The 16,263-nt window shown below is 35.3% G+C and overlaps 1 protein-coding gene across 2 annotated transcripts in view; it reads left to right on the forward strand.

Annotated features, from left to right (window-relative positions):
- DMXL2 (Dmx like 2) overlaps positions 1-16,263 on the forward strand; it is a 54,996-nt gene that overhangs the window by 15,165 nt on the left and 23,568 nt on the right. For both annotated transcript variants that reach the window (XM_086756912.1, XM_086756914.1), the window contains exons 7-20: positions 864-1,042; positions 1,738-1,921; positions 2,651-2,825; positions 3,614-3,847; positions 4,933-5,210; positions 5,406-6,102; positions 7,863-7,984; positions 9,059-9,148; positions 10,578-10,695; positions 11,391-11,510; positions 11,985-12,212; positions 12,949-14,631; positions 14,934-15,044; positions 15,791-15,960. In XM_086756912.1, coding sequence (XP_086613038.1) covers positions 864-1,042; positions 1,738-1,921; positions 2,651-2,825; positions 3,614-3,847; positions 4,933-5,210; positions 5,406-6,102; positions 7,863-7,984; positions 9,059-9,148; positions 10,578-10,695; positions 11,391-11,510; positions 11,985-12,212; positions 12,949-14,631; positions 14,934-15,044; positions 15,791-15,960 — 4,389 coding nt within the window. The remainder of the gene's footprint in view (positions 1-863; positions 1,043-1,737; positions 1,922-2,650; positions 2,826-3,613; positions 3,848-4,932; positions 5,211-5,405; positions 6,103-7,862; positions 7,985-9,058; positions 9,149-10,577; positions 10,696-11,390; positions 11,511-11,984; positions 12,213-12,948; positions 14,632-14,933; positions 15,045-15,790; positions 15,961-16,263) is intronic.

Below are 16,263 nucleotides of genomic sequence, written 5' to 3' on the forward strand. Positions count from 1 at the left end.
CTGTTTGCTGATCTTGCCTACAGCAGGGGAGGAATTTCAACAGGGTGCCTCTAAGTCTGTCACAGGCCTATGTTATCTAAACACAGATGTCCTACGTGTCCAACACACAAGGCTAAGCAACAATTAGTACTATAGTACTATACCCAGGCTGCAAGTCACTTGAGCATGTTTACAATCCTTCTCACCAATCTTCCATTATTTTCTCACAACTTTCTATCAGCAGGTGATGTCCATCCACTTTCCCAGGAAGTAGGGCTTTAGTACCAGAAGCTTTTAGCTCCAAAAGACAAATGTCATCCCCTACCTTTCTCTTGGTTTTTACTGCTGAGTAGACATCATATGATATGGAATATCCCTTTGGACAGTTTGAGTCAGCTGTCCTGGCTATGTCCCCTGCCAAGATCTTTCCTACCCCCAGCCTACTGGTGAGGGGGGAATTTTGAAGGGACAGCTGTGATGGTGTGTGAGCACTGCTCAGCAGTAAGCCAAAACATTAGGTATGTTATCAACACCTTTCTAGCTACCCCTACAAAGCACAGCACTATGAGGGCTGCTGTAGGGAAAATCAACTCTGTCTCAGCCAGACCCAACACAGGAGCCAACTGGAAAAAAAATTCCTTATGGGATTGGAGTGTGCCAACAGAATATTCCTTCAGTCCTGCAACTCATTCCAGGATGACCATCAGTGAAATAAGAAGTCTCAGAAATGGGTTTTCTGAAAAACTGCAAATAGTTCTGGGCCACAGATCAAGTTTTCATGAAAGATACCAGAACAGCAGTTTCCTTATTATATAGAATTTTCTTTTTGTGGTATTTTTAATTAGAATTAACTAACTCCATGATTTTTTTATTGTTTTACCTAGGATGACTGTCTCTTAAAGGTTTGGTATCCTATGACTGGTTGGAAGTCATCTCTTTTGCCCCAGGAAAATGAAGAAAAGAAAAAATGCTCAGAGGTTGTCCACTTCTCGTTTGTTTATTTGGCACATCCTCGAGCAGTGACAGGATTTTCATGGCGTAACATTAGCAAGTACATGCCCAGGTTTGAAAGTTTTCTTTTTTTAAAAAAAAACAAGCAATCCTTTGACCAAGTATTTTTTAACACTGTACTTAAAGTTTGGCCATCAAGAGCATTATTAGATTTCTCTGCTTATACTTTCAACATCTTCCCATAAGCTTCTGTATTACCTAGTATAAGATTGGTAGTCATGTTAATGGGTGAGATTTATTCCAAATATGGTCTAAATTTCAGTGCCTTCTCAAGTTATGCCAGGAAGCATGGATATAAGGCTTTGTTCACCAAATGATGCTATGACATTGGAAATAAAATATTTGTTTAAATTATTAGCATTTTAAGCTATTTTCTGTGCCTTCTTATATATACTGGTGTTCAATTAGTTGTTCAATTTCACTTTTAATTATATAGTAAAATTTATGCCTTCTTCACCTAGTCTAGCAAGTCAGATAGTTTAGGCAGTTTCAAAACTGCAGTTTTATAATAACTGTTGCATTTATCAAATAATAACCATTCCATGTTCACATGTACTTTTGGCAATAACCTATAGGTTTATCAACATGCCAAAAATCACTACTGATATAAAACCTGTAATTAGGGGAGAGGCAGAAATTTGGAGGAAACAATAACTACTAAACACTTGTGTGCTCCCTTGATTTCTGCTGTGTCCATATATCTAATTTAATTACACTGGGTAGTAACCTTGATATGTCTATTGTTAGGGGTTTGGTCTGTAATGTATTACTCACATCGTGTCTTGATGGCATCTGTCGGCTGTGGGCAGAGACGTTGTTACCAGAAGATACTCTTCTTGGTGAGCAGATCTGTGAAACTAGCACTTCCAGCATTAGCAGCACCATCTCTCAATCTGGAAAGCAAAAGGACAAAATACAGCATGCACTAGAGGTACAAATAAATACTTACTTTGTCAATTTTTTATTTCACGGTTCTTAAAACTTAAATATTTAAAGGGTATGGAACTCTAAGAATGTGTACTATCTAGTTCTTATAAGCATAACAGAATAGTCTGAATTATTTCATATCAGGTTTTGAAGTCTATTACTAAACACTGAAGAAGTCAGAGACTTTGCAACTCTGCAACCAAGCTCTATGTTCTTAAAACTCAATCTACTTTTTCTATGGCTAACTAATAGCATTGGGAAGAGACAATATTTAATGCGGTTTCATTCTGATTGGGTCTGAAAGTCTCTAATCATCAACAAATAGGATGAGTGAAACCCAGTATGCGTTGGACTGTGGAATCAGTTGTGCTCTCCATGTGCTCTCAGCAATTTTCAGTTACACAAAAATAATTCATTATAAAATTATATTGCAAAGGTTACTGCTTTAGATTGTTGTAATCTTGTCTATGAATGTTACACAAAATAGTGTGTATTTTTGTGTTGTTGTTGGAGCAGATATTAAAGGAACTGTTAGAAGAACTTTGCCTTTGGCCAGAATTGATGTAAATAAGTGTTACTAATCTTTGTTGAAATCTATTCAAAACAATCCTTTTGAAATTAGTCTTTACTTTTTAGGTAGAGGAAGTTTAAAAACTTTAGGCTTTATGTAAGTGTGAATGTTTACCTTACAGTTTTTTAGTATTTCTAAATTTATTTTTTATAACTATACCAGACAATTCACCATTTGAAAAATATGAGAAAAGGACAAAGGAGATCTTCAGTTCTTGTTACCCACACGGATGTATTGCCAGATCAGCAGGGTACTCATGAAGTTCAGCGTCACATTTCACATCACGCAAATGCACTTGGTCACTTCCATATAGCAGCAAGCATCAACCCTAATACAGGTGAAATACAGCCATTTATTAAACCATAATAATATATTTGCACAAAATTAAAAAAAAAAAAAGTCAGAGATGAACATTCTTTGCTTCGCCTAATTGAATACAGGGAATTTGTAGGAAATTGAATACAGGGAATTTGTAGGAAGACTGTTATTTCACAAGTCTGTTACTTGCCATAGAGTTTTGTAATAAAAATGAGGCTGAATTTTTTCTGAATACCTTCAGCACTTCTTTTAAAAGCCAATTAAATTCATCTTTGCACATCGGAAAGCAAAAGAAACCTAGATTTCAAGTCTGCTTGGCATTTGTTGGGTTTTGGGAGGCAATGGTATATAATTAATAGAGTATTTACATCCTACAGAATATATAGTGAATGAAAAAAACCTGTACCAGATTTTTTGGCAGGAAACCAGCTGCTTTTTTTTTTTGTAGAATAATGCAGACTATTTTAAACAAAGAAAAGATTAAAGAGCAATCATGTGCTTTATCTAAAATCTGTACATGAAATCATAAACACTGCAACATATGAAACTGAGCAATTAGAACTGTTGAGTATCATTTACTGTTCACATAAGAATCAATTTTCCTGTAAATGTGTTGATATTCTATGTTTCTATATTAAAATATCTTTTTTTAAAATTACAGTTCCAAGTAGAAACTTAATCTGTATCTTTCCTTAATGTCTTAATTAAGAAATCTGTGTATATATGCATATGTCTGTATCTCTCTCTCTATATAAAAGATGAGTAGTTTAATATATAGCTTTTTTATTTTTTTCAAAATGCCCACAGATATTCCATCAGTCTTGTCTGGAACAGCTTTTAATATAGATGAAGGAAACGGAGGCTTCGTTGTTCACTGGTTGAATAATAAAGAATTTAATTTTACATCCTCTATTGAAGTATTTATGCAGCATCTAAGAAAACTTTCTGAAATAGAACTAGAACAAGATTTTGCTGTTGAGGTTGAAGAGGAAGAAGAAATGGAAGAAAAAGAGAGAGGTTTACATATGAAATTAGATCATGGTTAGTAATATTGAGATATGTAGCACAATAATTATTTTTAAGCACATTAATGCAATAATTAATGCAATTATTTTGCACAAGAATTATAAGTGCTAACATTTTATCACTGATCTAAATTAAATAGACATTTGCACCTGAAATTTTGGCTGCTGTAATTATAGGCATGAAGAATTCAATTATGTACTCTCTGTTGGAATGCAATAGTGATACACACAGTGAAAAAGAAAGGTAGCTTTTGTCTTTCATTTTTATTTTGGATATATTCCACTAAGCTATGAAATTATGACTAATACCTGCTGTCTATTTACCTTACAATCTGATTGTCAGTAATGACATACGAATTTATGGCAAGCTTTAAGAAGGGCTTGACATAGCTTCATTTTAATGCAACTGCACTGTTTCCAGTACTGGTAAGATTTGCATCTTAAACCTTAGATCACTCTATGATCCCAACCATAGCTGTTCACAAAGGAACAGAGAAACATATTTTGAAATTAATGATGGAAAATATATTCTACCAGAAATACTTTACACTGCTGTGAGAGGGTCACTTAACCAGTAAGAATGTGTAAAAATAAAAATCTGTCTACAGAAACCAAGAAGACTGATTAGTGACAGTAAACCTACAATACATTGCATCATTCACAATGCTTAGGTTTCTACAATCTAGATTACCAATGCAATAGTTAAGTGTGTGATAATTCTTACTGAACATGCAATACATACTACTTCATCAATTATCACATACCATATATTTCACCATTACCTTCTAAATAAGAAACCATGATAATTTGGAAGCAGCATTCATATAGAATGTGTGGTTTTATATAGGTCACCAGAATAATTTTAGGCAGGGCAATACTCAAGTATCTGGATTTTTAGTTATATTTATTATTACTTGTTTTGCATAGTTAGGAGCAAAGGCCAGAGCCTCATATTTTTGTACAGACAGAATGGTCAATGTGCATTGATGTTCTTTTCAGGTAGTACTGTTATCAGCATAAAAAATACTGTGGTGTTTTGAGTAGAAACTGATAGGGAAATCTTTGCAATGGATAAAATGGCACATTTATTTTCTGTTGCAGACTTGTCTATAGATAGAGAATCGGAGACAGGGACTGGTACAGGCTCTTCGGAACATGAAGATGGAGAAAGACAAGGAAGCCCCAAAACATCTCTACTAGCAGGCCCATGCATGCCTCCTCCAACAGTTTTGTTAGATCGGAAAATTGAGTTGCTCCTAACTGAATGGAACAGAAATCCAGATATGCTTTTTACTATCCATCCAATTGATGGTACCTTTTTGGTGTGGCATGTGAAATATTTAGATGAATACACTCCAGGCATCTTTCGACAAGTTCAGGTATTGTATATTTGAAATTGTTTTATTATTTATGATCTTAGTCAATAATCATTGTGTCCTTTCTTTTATATCTGAACATCAGTATGAATTTTATTTTAAGTATTAAGTACTTCTTGTGAAGCAGCTAACATTTGTTCAGACTTAAGCTGGATTGTTATATTCTAATTTTTTTTCTTTTTTTTTTTTTCTTTTTAGGTTTCATTTTCTTCTAGGATTCCTGTTGCATTTCCGTCAGGAGATGCTAGTTCCCTTAGCAAAAATATTATGATGTATGCTTGCCCTGTCTTTGTAAAAGATAACAGTAATGCTGTACATCAGAAGAGAATGGACTTTCCAGATAAGACTCTAGCAAATAAAGGACCAAGCTTTGCCCAGGACAGTGCAAATGTGAATATAATTTCTCCCATAGTAATGATGATTTCCAAACATATAGATGGCTCTCTCAATCAGTGGGCAGTTACTTTTGCTGATAAATCAGCTTTCACTACTGTGCTAACTGTATCACATAAATTTAGGTACTGCGGTCACCGTTTTCATCTCAATGATCTAGCTTGCCATTCTGTTTTACCATTACTGCTAACATCTTCTCATCATAATGCTCTATTAACTCCTGAATCAGACAGTTCCTGGGACTCTGACAAGATAAACAGAATAATGGATCCTATTAAACATGTGAAGGGTTCTTCTAGGCAGCAGCTTAAGAATGCAGCAACCCGTACATTCTATGACCCAAACGCAATCTATAGTGAGCTGATTCTGTGGCGTGTAGACCCTATAGGACCTTTGTCATACACTGGAGGAGTATCTGAATTGGCTCGAATTAACTCTCTCCATACCTCCGCTTTCTCTAATGTAGCCTGGCTTCCAACGCTTATTCCCAGCTATTGCCTCGGTGAGTACACTTAGCATGTTTCCATATAGAGTTAATACTTTGAGTCATAGAATTAATTTCTTAAAATAAATTACTGTTGTATTTGGAGTATATTAACTTTTTCAGCAACCCCCTTATATTATGCAAATTAAGCATTTTTATTTCATTTGAGGCTAAGCTACTTCAAAACATTTAATCTGGTCTGACTGTGCATAGTGGCTGTGGATCAGGTGACATTCAGTAACTTCTTTGTGTAAGCAATTATCACTCTCACAAAGAACAAGACGGTCCCTTTCCTCAGTGCTTTAGGCAGCTTTACTGACTGTTCCTTGCATTGGCATGGTTTTAATAATCTAGATGTTCTGATCACTTACACATCCGAGTTGTTGGCCACATACAGCTGCAGGAAGCAGGGGTTGAACAGAACTAGTATTTGTATCACTTGAACATCTGAATTATTGGGAAAGATTTTCAGCCAAAATTTACAGTATCAAAATCTTATTTAACATCATAAGAATTCTAGATCCTGAAACTATACCGAAATTCTTCAGGCCATCAGCCCGGTTAGAACACAGAATATTTTTAATGAGAAAGACTACATTAACTTTACAGAACTGCAAACAATACTTTTTCAGAGGTCAGGCAGTACAACATCTCATGTGTAATGCCCTAGGACAATTCTTCATTTTTTATTTAATTTTAGGGCTTTTTATTCTAGTTAGGAAAATTGCCTCCACATATGTTAATCTATTCAACCACTCAGACACTTCTTTTTGAATTAGCATAAAGATGCTATTGTACTAATTGTTGTCTTTGTATACAGTACTAAAAATGTAATTTGTGCTGTGGATGTACCATTAAATTTTATACTAATAATGCCAGGTTATTTTATTGTGGTAAGGCCAGTCTGACTTTTGCAATGATTAAATGAGTGTCAAAGATGTTGTGCAGCCTCAAAAATCCTAAACATGCTTAATAAATGCATAACATCTTTGATTTAAAATAAATTCATTCTCTCTGCTCACACAGTAACATTCTGTGCTGTCTGAATCCCACGAAGTCTTCTAAACACAAATATCTATCTGCTTCCCTCTTATAATGTAAAACGTGTATCATAATAGAAAAAAACCATGTGTCAAGCCTGTTCTATATACTGTAGAGAAGCAAAAAAGACACTCTGTCACAGTTTTTCATATGTTATCACTACTGTAGATATAATTCTCCCTCCACTGTTATATCTGCACTTTTAACTAGAGGGTAGGAGGAATATTTATAGAAGTTAATTTTATCCAAAAAGCATAGAGACAGTAAACATGGAAAAAAGCTATCGCTAATATAGCTTTTGTGAACAGTTTACCTTGCACTTGTACTCTAAATCGTCTCTGAGAACCTAGGGAAGCTAGAGTTAGCCCTTTCAAGCACCTCAGAGGTGACAGTAAAGAGCATGTAACCATTTTAAGGAATGTCAGTGGTTCCTTTAGGTGTACTACACTGGTTTTTGCATGTGTTGAGAATGTTTGTAAACATATATGAATTCTGCTTAGAATATTCAGCTTTTTTGAGGAGTTTCAGTTACATAAATGAGCAGAAAGGGAGTTATTTAAAAGGTCAAATAATGGTGTTTTAATACACACATTTGCTTAGGTTTTTTGCTTCAGTACTTTATGAAAATTATGTTAGAAACATATTCAGATATTGTGAAGTGGATTGTAATAGACTACCTGATGCCATTTGACTGCCATTTTTTTCTTTAACTATGAAATTTTTGTGTTTTCTATTAGGTACATACTGCAACTCTGCTAGTGCTTGCTTTGTTGCATCTGATGGCAAAAACCTGAGACTCTATCAAGCCGTTGTAGATGCACGAAAACTTCTAGATGAATTATCTGACCCTGAATCATCTGTAAGTTTTATGTAGCAATGGTTTGAAAGTACTAAAATAAAACTAATTAAGGTAACTTATTTTTTCTACCCTCCAGTGGTTTGTCTTCACTTAGCTCTAAATAATTTTTGTGCCATCCCATGTATAGGATCTTATGCATTATACCTTGCATAATTACATCTCTTGCAGCTGTCTGTAAACATTAGCAGACAAAAGTGCAGCTTTACTGCTAAAAATGGCTGGACTGAAACAAAATTTCCCTGAAAAGTTTTCTTAACCTGTAGCAAGTGGGGAAAGGAAAGACAGGATTTCTTTCTGTGTCTTCTCAAAAGAGGGGAGTCAAGAGCAGGTGGGAAGGTGAAGACAGGAAAGCAAGACTTACGTGTATACACCTAAGTTACATCTATACATGAGGAAGGGCAGAGATGGTGGGATAGGAGGGAATTGGCAAGTTATGGCTAAGGGTAATATTTTTTTTTTCCTGTAATAAGCAATTTTTAAATCCTCTTTTATCTTTCTTTTCTGTGATTTTAAGCAAACAAAAGCCTGACCTTGTACTGTTATTGTATAAAGAAGCACATCTTTCTTTTTTTCCTTTCTTCTGTTATTTTATAAGCTATTCTGCAAGATACAGCCTGTCAGTATTTAGATCAGTCTGAGAAACCTGTGCTAGGAGCAATGATTGTGAACATTCCACCAAAAATCAATAGAGCATTCAGTTTATATAAAAGCTGTACCGATATTTTTTTTTTACGTGTAGTGACAAAGCCTGAACCTTTAAACAAAAGTGAAGCAGTATATTTGAGTTTCTCATAGCACAGACACTAAGTTCTGTTATGAAAGGATAAATCTTTACTTAAACAACCTTGAGTTTCTATAAAAACTGGTGTGCTATCCCCATGAACAGCTGCAGACTCATAACAGTGCAAATGTCCCAATAAATGCATTTTTCTTAAGTGTCAAACTGACAGCAGGAAGAAGTCTGTTACAGGTTAGGCCAACAGGGAAATTAAAGCATCAGTTTACTGTAAATGACTGCAATTTCCTTTTGTCTGAAGGGAAAATATACTAACTCTTCTCATTTTGCTGTTTCAGAAACTTATTGGGGAAGTGTTTAACATTGTGAGCCAACAATCTACTGCTCGACCAGGATGCATTATTGAACTTGATGCAATAACTAACAAAGTAAATAAATGGTTAACTCTTTTAAGGGTATCACAAAAAAGTGTTTAATAGCTTTGTCTGTTAATTAACCTAATCTGTTGAAAAGAGGTAAAAGAGATGACATTTCTCTCTGGTGATAATGACTGCCTTGAATATTTGTGAATGTTGAGATACCTTGAACATTTTAGTCAGACAACTTTCTCTTAGCTGCTAGGAGCTCCAAGCCCGTTGTTAGAGTGTAACAATATTTTCTAAGCATAAATCTTGACAAAAACAAAAGTTAACTAAAGAATGGTTTACAAACTATCATAATTTAAAGAGGAAAAAAATTACAATCCCCCCAAAATCTAAGAAAAAAAAAAAAAAAAAGAACATGAAAAAAAAACCCCAAAGCTAAAAACTAGACCTAATTATTCTGAAACATAGGAATAGTAGCCATGTATGACTTCAATTTTTTTGTCTTGTAAGACAAATTTTTGTCTATTAACTAAAAAACTATACATGTCGAATAATGAGGAAGTAGTATTATTACACCTTGTTCTTACTCACCCTTATCTTGATCATACATGTTCCAGTGCTGTTTTTTGTTAGGAAGCAGCCTGTGAAAACACGTGGTTTACCATTTCTTAATTAGACATCTGGATGGTTTTGACATATATATATATGTATGTGTGTGTGTATATATATATATATATATATATTAAAAAGGAAGTATTTCTCTATTTGTCAATAAATTTCCAAGTCTCTTAAGTGTTAATCGCATAGGATCTTCAAGTTCAGATTTACAAATATTTTTCTAGAATTTTTATAGTTGAGTACAGGGGTTACTCTCTTTCCATGTTTCTCTGGATAAAGAGGGTGTTTTGCAACATGAAAACTTTGCCCCCACTGTCTTTGGGGGACATATTTTTCCTTGCCTGCAGGAAAGGATTTTACTGCCAGCAGCCTCCTTTGTAGAGAGGTGGAGGTACTGCAAATAAATCTATTGCTGTCAAGGACAGCTGTTGAGATATCAGAGAGAAGGAAAATCTGCAATTCATTCTCTTTTTTAGATTTCCCAAGCAATTCACTGCAGACATGTCTTTGCACTGAAGAGGGATAAAAGTCTTAAGAGTTTTTGCCTCTGTCATTTATTCAACACCTAAAGAAATAAAAGCCAATCAGATACTAATTCATCCGTCAATAACTGCAAAAAAAATGTTATTATGGAACTTGTCTGGCATGGTAGATCTCAGTGAAATTATTTGAATATACAGACAATAGGTTCTAAAATATGCTGTTCTTAATATAAGAGGAAAATGTTTAGTTTTTCTGATGCATTAAAATAATTTTTAACATTGTAAAAGAAAGTGATCCTCATCAATAGCTAGATTACACAAAAGAAATAATTGCATTAGTACAAAATGTTGATATACTATTCTGGAAGTATAACTGTTGCTTAATGTTTCAGTGTGGCTCAAACACACAATTGCTTCATGTCTTTCAAGAAGACTTCATTTTGGGATACAAACTGCATAAGGAAGATGTGGAAGGGAAGGAAACGGAGATATTTTTCCAGCCATCACAAGGTATAAAATAAAAATAACTAATATGAATGGATACCAAAAATATTCTTAAAGAATACTGAAATCTAGCTGGCATATACTAGTTTCCTGTTTAATGACATTCTAGAATTCAGTAAAATGTCCGTTTCATGTTGCTCATATGAATTGTTTACATGGTGATTATATGACATAGTCCATTTTTAAAAATACTGTATGTTATATATAAAAATGTGTACAAAATAGAACAGAAGAATAGTTTTTGCATCAATATGTAGTTCCAGGTGGTAAGGTGAATATATGTGACTTTCAAGTTAATACAATAGAAAGTAACCAGGGAACTTGGTAGTAGACTTAAAACATGAAAAGGAAAAGGAAGAAAGCAAGCAGGTGGAAGAGAGTGTTTACAATCTAGCAAAATAGTTCAAACTGTTGGGAAGGCAAATATATCTAATAAATTAGATTTGCCGTTAATACTCAGGTTGTCTGTAATTCAGTGTCTTTATTTTTGTAATTCTTCTGTAGCCATGAGCAAACAAAACGTCAATTAAAAAATGTTGGTAATGGTACTGTTTGAGTATTTTGTTTTATAATCAAGCAAATTCTTTCCAAGAGAAAAACAGGTTTTTTAGTATCAATATTTTTTAGAGAGTCTTCTGTTACTGAAAATTACTTATGTTGAACGTAAACTTCGTGATAGTGATAATATGTTTAAATTACAGGGTATCGTCCACCACCTTTCTCAGAAAAGTTCTACCTAGTAGTAATTGAAAAAGATAGTACTGGCTGCTCTGTTCTTCAGATGTGGCATCTTCATCTCAAATCTGTGCAAGCCTGCTTAGGTGAGTGACTGACAGTAATTGTCTTGGAGTCAGACATTTCTTTCATAGTATTTTAAAATAAAACCTAAAGTTTAGTCGTTTATTTTAAAACAATTATGTCATCTTTGCCAAGCAGAAGACTCAAAGTCAGGAACCTTCAGAATAATTTGTTAATGCAATAGAAGCAGTAAGATTCCTTACAAACATTGGTTGCATTCTATACCAATAGCAATATAAAAACTTGTTGATAGGGTGAGGAATGTACTTAAGCACTGGATTCTTTATTTTAAACTATCAGTATTTCAGAATGTTATGGATATCTTAAAACAAATATTCACAGCATGCAATGAAACAAACACAGCCTGCACACATCATATAATTATTTTCTGTGTAACTTAAGCACTGATAAAAAATAAGTCTGATTATAGGATATCCATGCCTTGTCCTTACTTATAAACATTTTTTTTAACACTGTTGGCAATTTTTTTTATATAGCAAAACCAACTGAAGCTACATCATCAGAGAATAAGCTTACTGTACCTGAGCAAAAGACTGTGGATTCTTCTCCAGATATATCACCTGGCATAAGTCCCATTCCACGATCTTCATCAATTGCTAATCTTCAAACTGCTAGTAAACTCATTCTGAGCTCCAAACTTGTGTATAGCCAACCTCTGGATCTTCCTGTTGGTGTAGAAGTAGTAAGAGCAACTCCTTCAGCAGGTAAATTTAGCATTTTTTCTGTCCACTTGGTCTACTCATTTACCTGCTAGTTCATACAATGGTATTTCCTCAGCCTGTCACATTCTGATTTACTGATACAGGGAACATAGGACTGAAAAGGCTCCAATAATTGTCTCCATGTCATGTTACCCTTTTATAAATGTATCAAGTGCCCACAGGAAAACTGTTTCTGAAACTTACTGCTCTAATAGTTGGAAACCTAACTTCTAGTCTTAATTTATTAATGAACAATTTATAATTGCTCATTCATTTGCAAGCATTAATGTGTTGGGTATATAGTGTTTTTTTTCACCTGATGCACTTACACTTTCTTCCGTTTGTCTCTCTTTCTGTGTCTCTCCTGGTTTGTTTTTTTTTTGTTTTCCCCCTCTTAGGGTTCATTTTGGTAGGCTATATGAACCTAATCTTAACTTCCTTAATCTCATCTGATTAAGGCTTTCTTTTCCTCTCATTATTCTAACAACCTTTCTCCGAATTAGTTCAGTTCCAGCTTATCTTCTTTGAATAGTGATCAGAAATGCAGATGATTAGTAATGTTCAAGCTGCAAGACTGTTAGCAGTCTTCATACATTTGCCCTTACCCAACTCCAAATTGGAAAAATAATACCAGGCTGTAAAGTTCTCTATCAGCATTTAGACAGTCTTGTCTCTGCCTTATTCGTATAGGCATTCTACTTTATATTACTGAAAGTAAATATGTTTGTTCTAACTTCAGGTCACCTGAGTTCTTCATCAATATACCCAGTCTGCCTTGCACCTTATTTGATAGTGACATCATGTTCAGACAACAGAGTGCGGTTCTGGAGATGTACTGTAGAGACAGACCTAAACAGCAACAATGAAGAAAGGAAAACATATCATTGGAGAAAATGGCCTTTAATGAATGATGAAGGAGAAGACAACAGCAGTACAGTGAGCATAGTAGGAAGGCCAGTTGCTGTTAGCTGTTCTTATACGGGACGTCTTGCAGTAGCATACAAACAACCCATCCAGCATAATGGTTTTGTTTCCAAAGAATTTTCCATGCATGTTTGTATACTTGAATGTGAGTCTACAGGAGGATCAGAATGGGTTTTGGAACAGACAATTCACCTGGATGATTTAGTTAAGGTTGGAAGTGTACTTGATTCACGGGTCAGTGTAGATAGTAACTTATTTGTTTACAGTAAATCAGATGCTTTTCTGAATAAAGACAAATACCTAGTGCCTAGTATCAAGCATTTGGTGCATTTGGACTGGGTATCAAAAGAAGATGGTTCACATATACTGACAGTTGGAGTTGGTGCCAACATCTTCATGTACGGAAGACTTTCAGGAATTGTAACGGATCAAACTAGCAGCAAGGAGGGAGTAGCTGTCATTACTTTACCACTAGGTGGTAGCATAAAACAAGGTATAAAGTCGAAGTGGGTGTTGCTTAGATCAATTGATTTGGTATCATCTGTAGATGGCACTCCTTCACTGCCTGTTTCTCTATCCTGGGTGAGAGATGGTATACTGGTAGTGGGAATGGACTGTGAAATGCATGTGTATGCCCAGTGGAAACACGCTGTCAAGTTTGGTGATGGAGAAAGTGATGTTTTTACTACTGAAGACTCAACAACACAAGATCCACTCAAAACAAGCTTGATAGTGAAGAAGACCAGTGTAATTGATGGGGCAGGTGTTGTGGATGATGTTTTTGGCACTCCAACTGTAATTCAAGATGGTGGCCTTTTTGAAGCTGCTCATGTTCTTTCACCTACTCTGCCCCAGTATCATCCAACCCAGTTATTGGAACTTATGGATCTGGGTAAAGTTCGCCGAGCCAAAGCCATTCTATCACATTTAGTTAAATGTATTGCAGGAGAAGTTGCAATAGTTAAAGACGCAGAAACTGGAGAAGGAACTGGTCCTAAACGCCATCTTTCTCGCACCATTAGTGTAAGTGGTAGTACTGCAAAGGATACCATCACAGCTGGAAAAGACGGTACTCGAGACTACACAGAGATAGACTCAATTCCCCCACTGCCACTGTATGCACTGCTTGCTGCGGATACACAAGATGCCACTTATGTTTCTGAAGAAACTTCAAAAATACCTCAGGGCTCTGAAGATCATGCTAAGAAAAAAACAGAGGATCAGTACTCAGATCTATTCCAGATTCAGCCTGTTACAACTGATGACTTTATTGATTTTGAGCCTGAAAAGAGGGAGAGTAAATCTAAAGTTATTAATCTGTCACAGTATGGTCCAACTTACTTTGGCCGAGAACATGCTAGTGTCCTTTCAAGCCACCTGATGCACTCAAGCCTGCCAGGCCTCACTCGACTGGAGCAGATGTTCCTTGTAGCTTTGGCAGACACTGTGGCCACGACAAGCACTGAACTAGATGAAAACAGAGATAAGAATTACTCAGGTTAGTAACTGACATATTATTAAATTAACATTCTTAATCTTCTTAGCAAAAGTAAACTTAGTCCTTGGGTATTTTGGGATAACAAAGTCAAAAGCTAGCATCAGTTATTCAGATTAGATACAGTAAGAGAGAAAAACACTTAAATATCAATCTCTGCTTATATTTCGTACATAATAAATAACTTGTCCAGGTTTTCAGCAAGTTTAGAAACATATATTCCTCACACACTGCAAATGATAAGTTGTATATATGCTGCTTGTAGTCACCTGCATGTTCAAAAGTCAGTGTTTTATATTTCACAGGAAGAGATACCTTAGATGAATGTGGCTTGCGGTATTTGTTGGCTATGCGCCTGCACACCTGCCTTCTGACATCACTCCCACCTCTGTATCGAGTTCAGCTGCTTCACCAAGGTAATTCTTAGAGCAAAGTATTGCTTTCATTTGATCCACTTGAGCTGACAGGATCTGATTATGTTTGATTTATAATATTATGATATTTCTATTATCTGCATATTCATTCTAGATTATATCTATTCCATTAAGGCTCTTATCCCTACACGCACTGCAAATATCAGAAAAGTATAGCTCTATAACAGAAGACAGATTCTGCCCCATTCTGTTTGAGGCATGAATAAGTTCCCCAGCCAGACAGCATACAGATTGTATATATGTTTCATTGTGCCTGCTGGTGGAATGAAGATATTGCTTTATAAGAGCATGTCTTTTATCTTACCATAAAGATTATTTTATTATTTTCATCACAGCAGGTTTTTCCCTTGATCTGAGTAAATGCTGTTGCAAAATACAGGAAAGAAAAGCCGTTACCATCTAAACAGCAGACAGAAAGGTTTCTGGCCCAGAATGGGTCTGCCTCAGAGATAAGAGAATATTTTTCCTTCAGTCTTTCATATAATTCTAGTACATATATGAATGAGCTACTGGAAAAGAATGGAAGAAGCACTGAGGAGAGGACATCCCTAGTAAGGAATAAGATATTTAATCTGTTCCTTTAGCAGCTCTACTTCCTGTTCAGGGAATCAGTCCATTCTCAGATCTACCGAACTCTTGGGCTGGAGATCCCACTTTGCATTTCTGACATATTCCATTTGCTTATTAAAACGTCTTAATCTTCTGAATGTTATTATGTTATTGTTTAGGCCTATCTACTTGCCATTTTGCATGGGCTTTTCATTCTGAGGCTGAGGAAGAGCTGATCAATATGATTCCTGCTATCCAGAAGGGAGACCCACAGTGGTCTGAATTAAGAGCTATGGGTATTGGTTGGTGGGTCAGGAATATCAACACACTCCGAAGGTGCATTGAGAAGGTACATTTATTCCTTACAAATGATAGTTACATGCTGTTAGGTATGCATTAACAGCTACGCTCAGTGACTTGTATATAGCAGATTCCTTTGTACTCCAGGCCAGCCAGGAGAATGCATAACTAGGGGGTTTTTTGTGCTAACTGATGTTGGCAGTCCCATCTCACAAATTTCATTATTCAATAGTAAGATATAATACAATTAATCTAAGGAAAAGCGATTTCTGAAGCACCTAATTTCTCCCTTCCACATATTTTACAGTATGTTAAAGATCATATTATCTACTCTATTTTAAGAATCATCTTG

The sequence above is a fragment of the Chlamydotis macqueenii genome, chromosome 12 (assembly GCF_036417535.1).
Source record: "Chlamydotis macqueenii isolate bChlMac1 chromosome 12, bChlMac1.mat, whole genome shotgun sequence".
NCBI lineage: Eukaryota > Metazoa > Chordata > Aves > Otidiformes > Otididae > Chlamydotis > Chlamydotis macqueenii.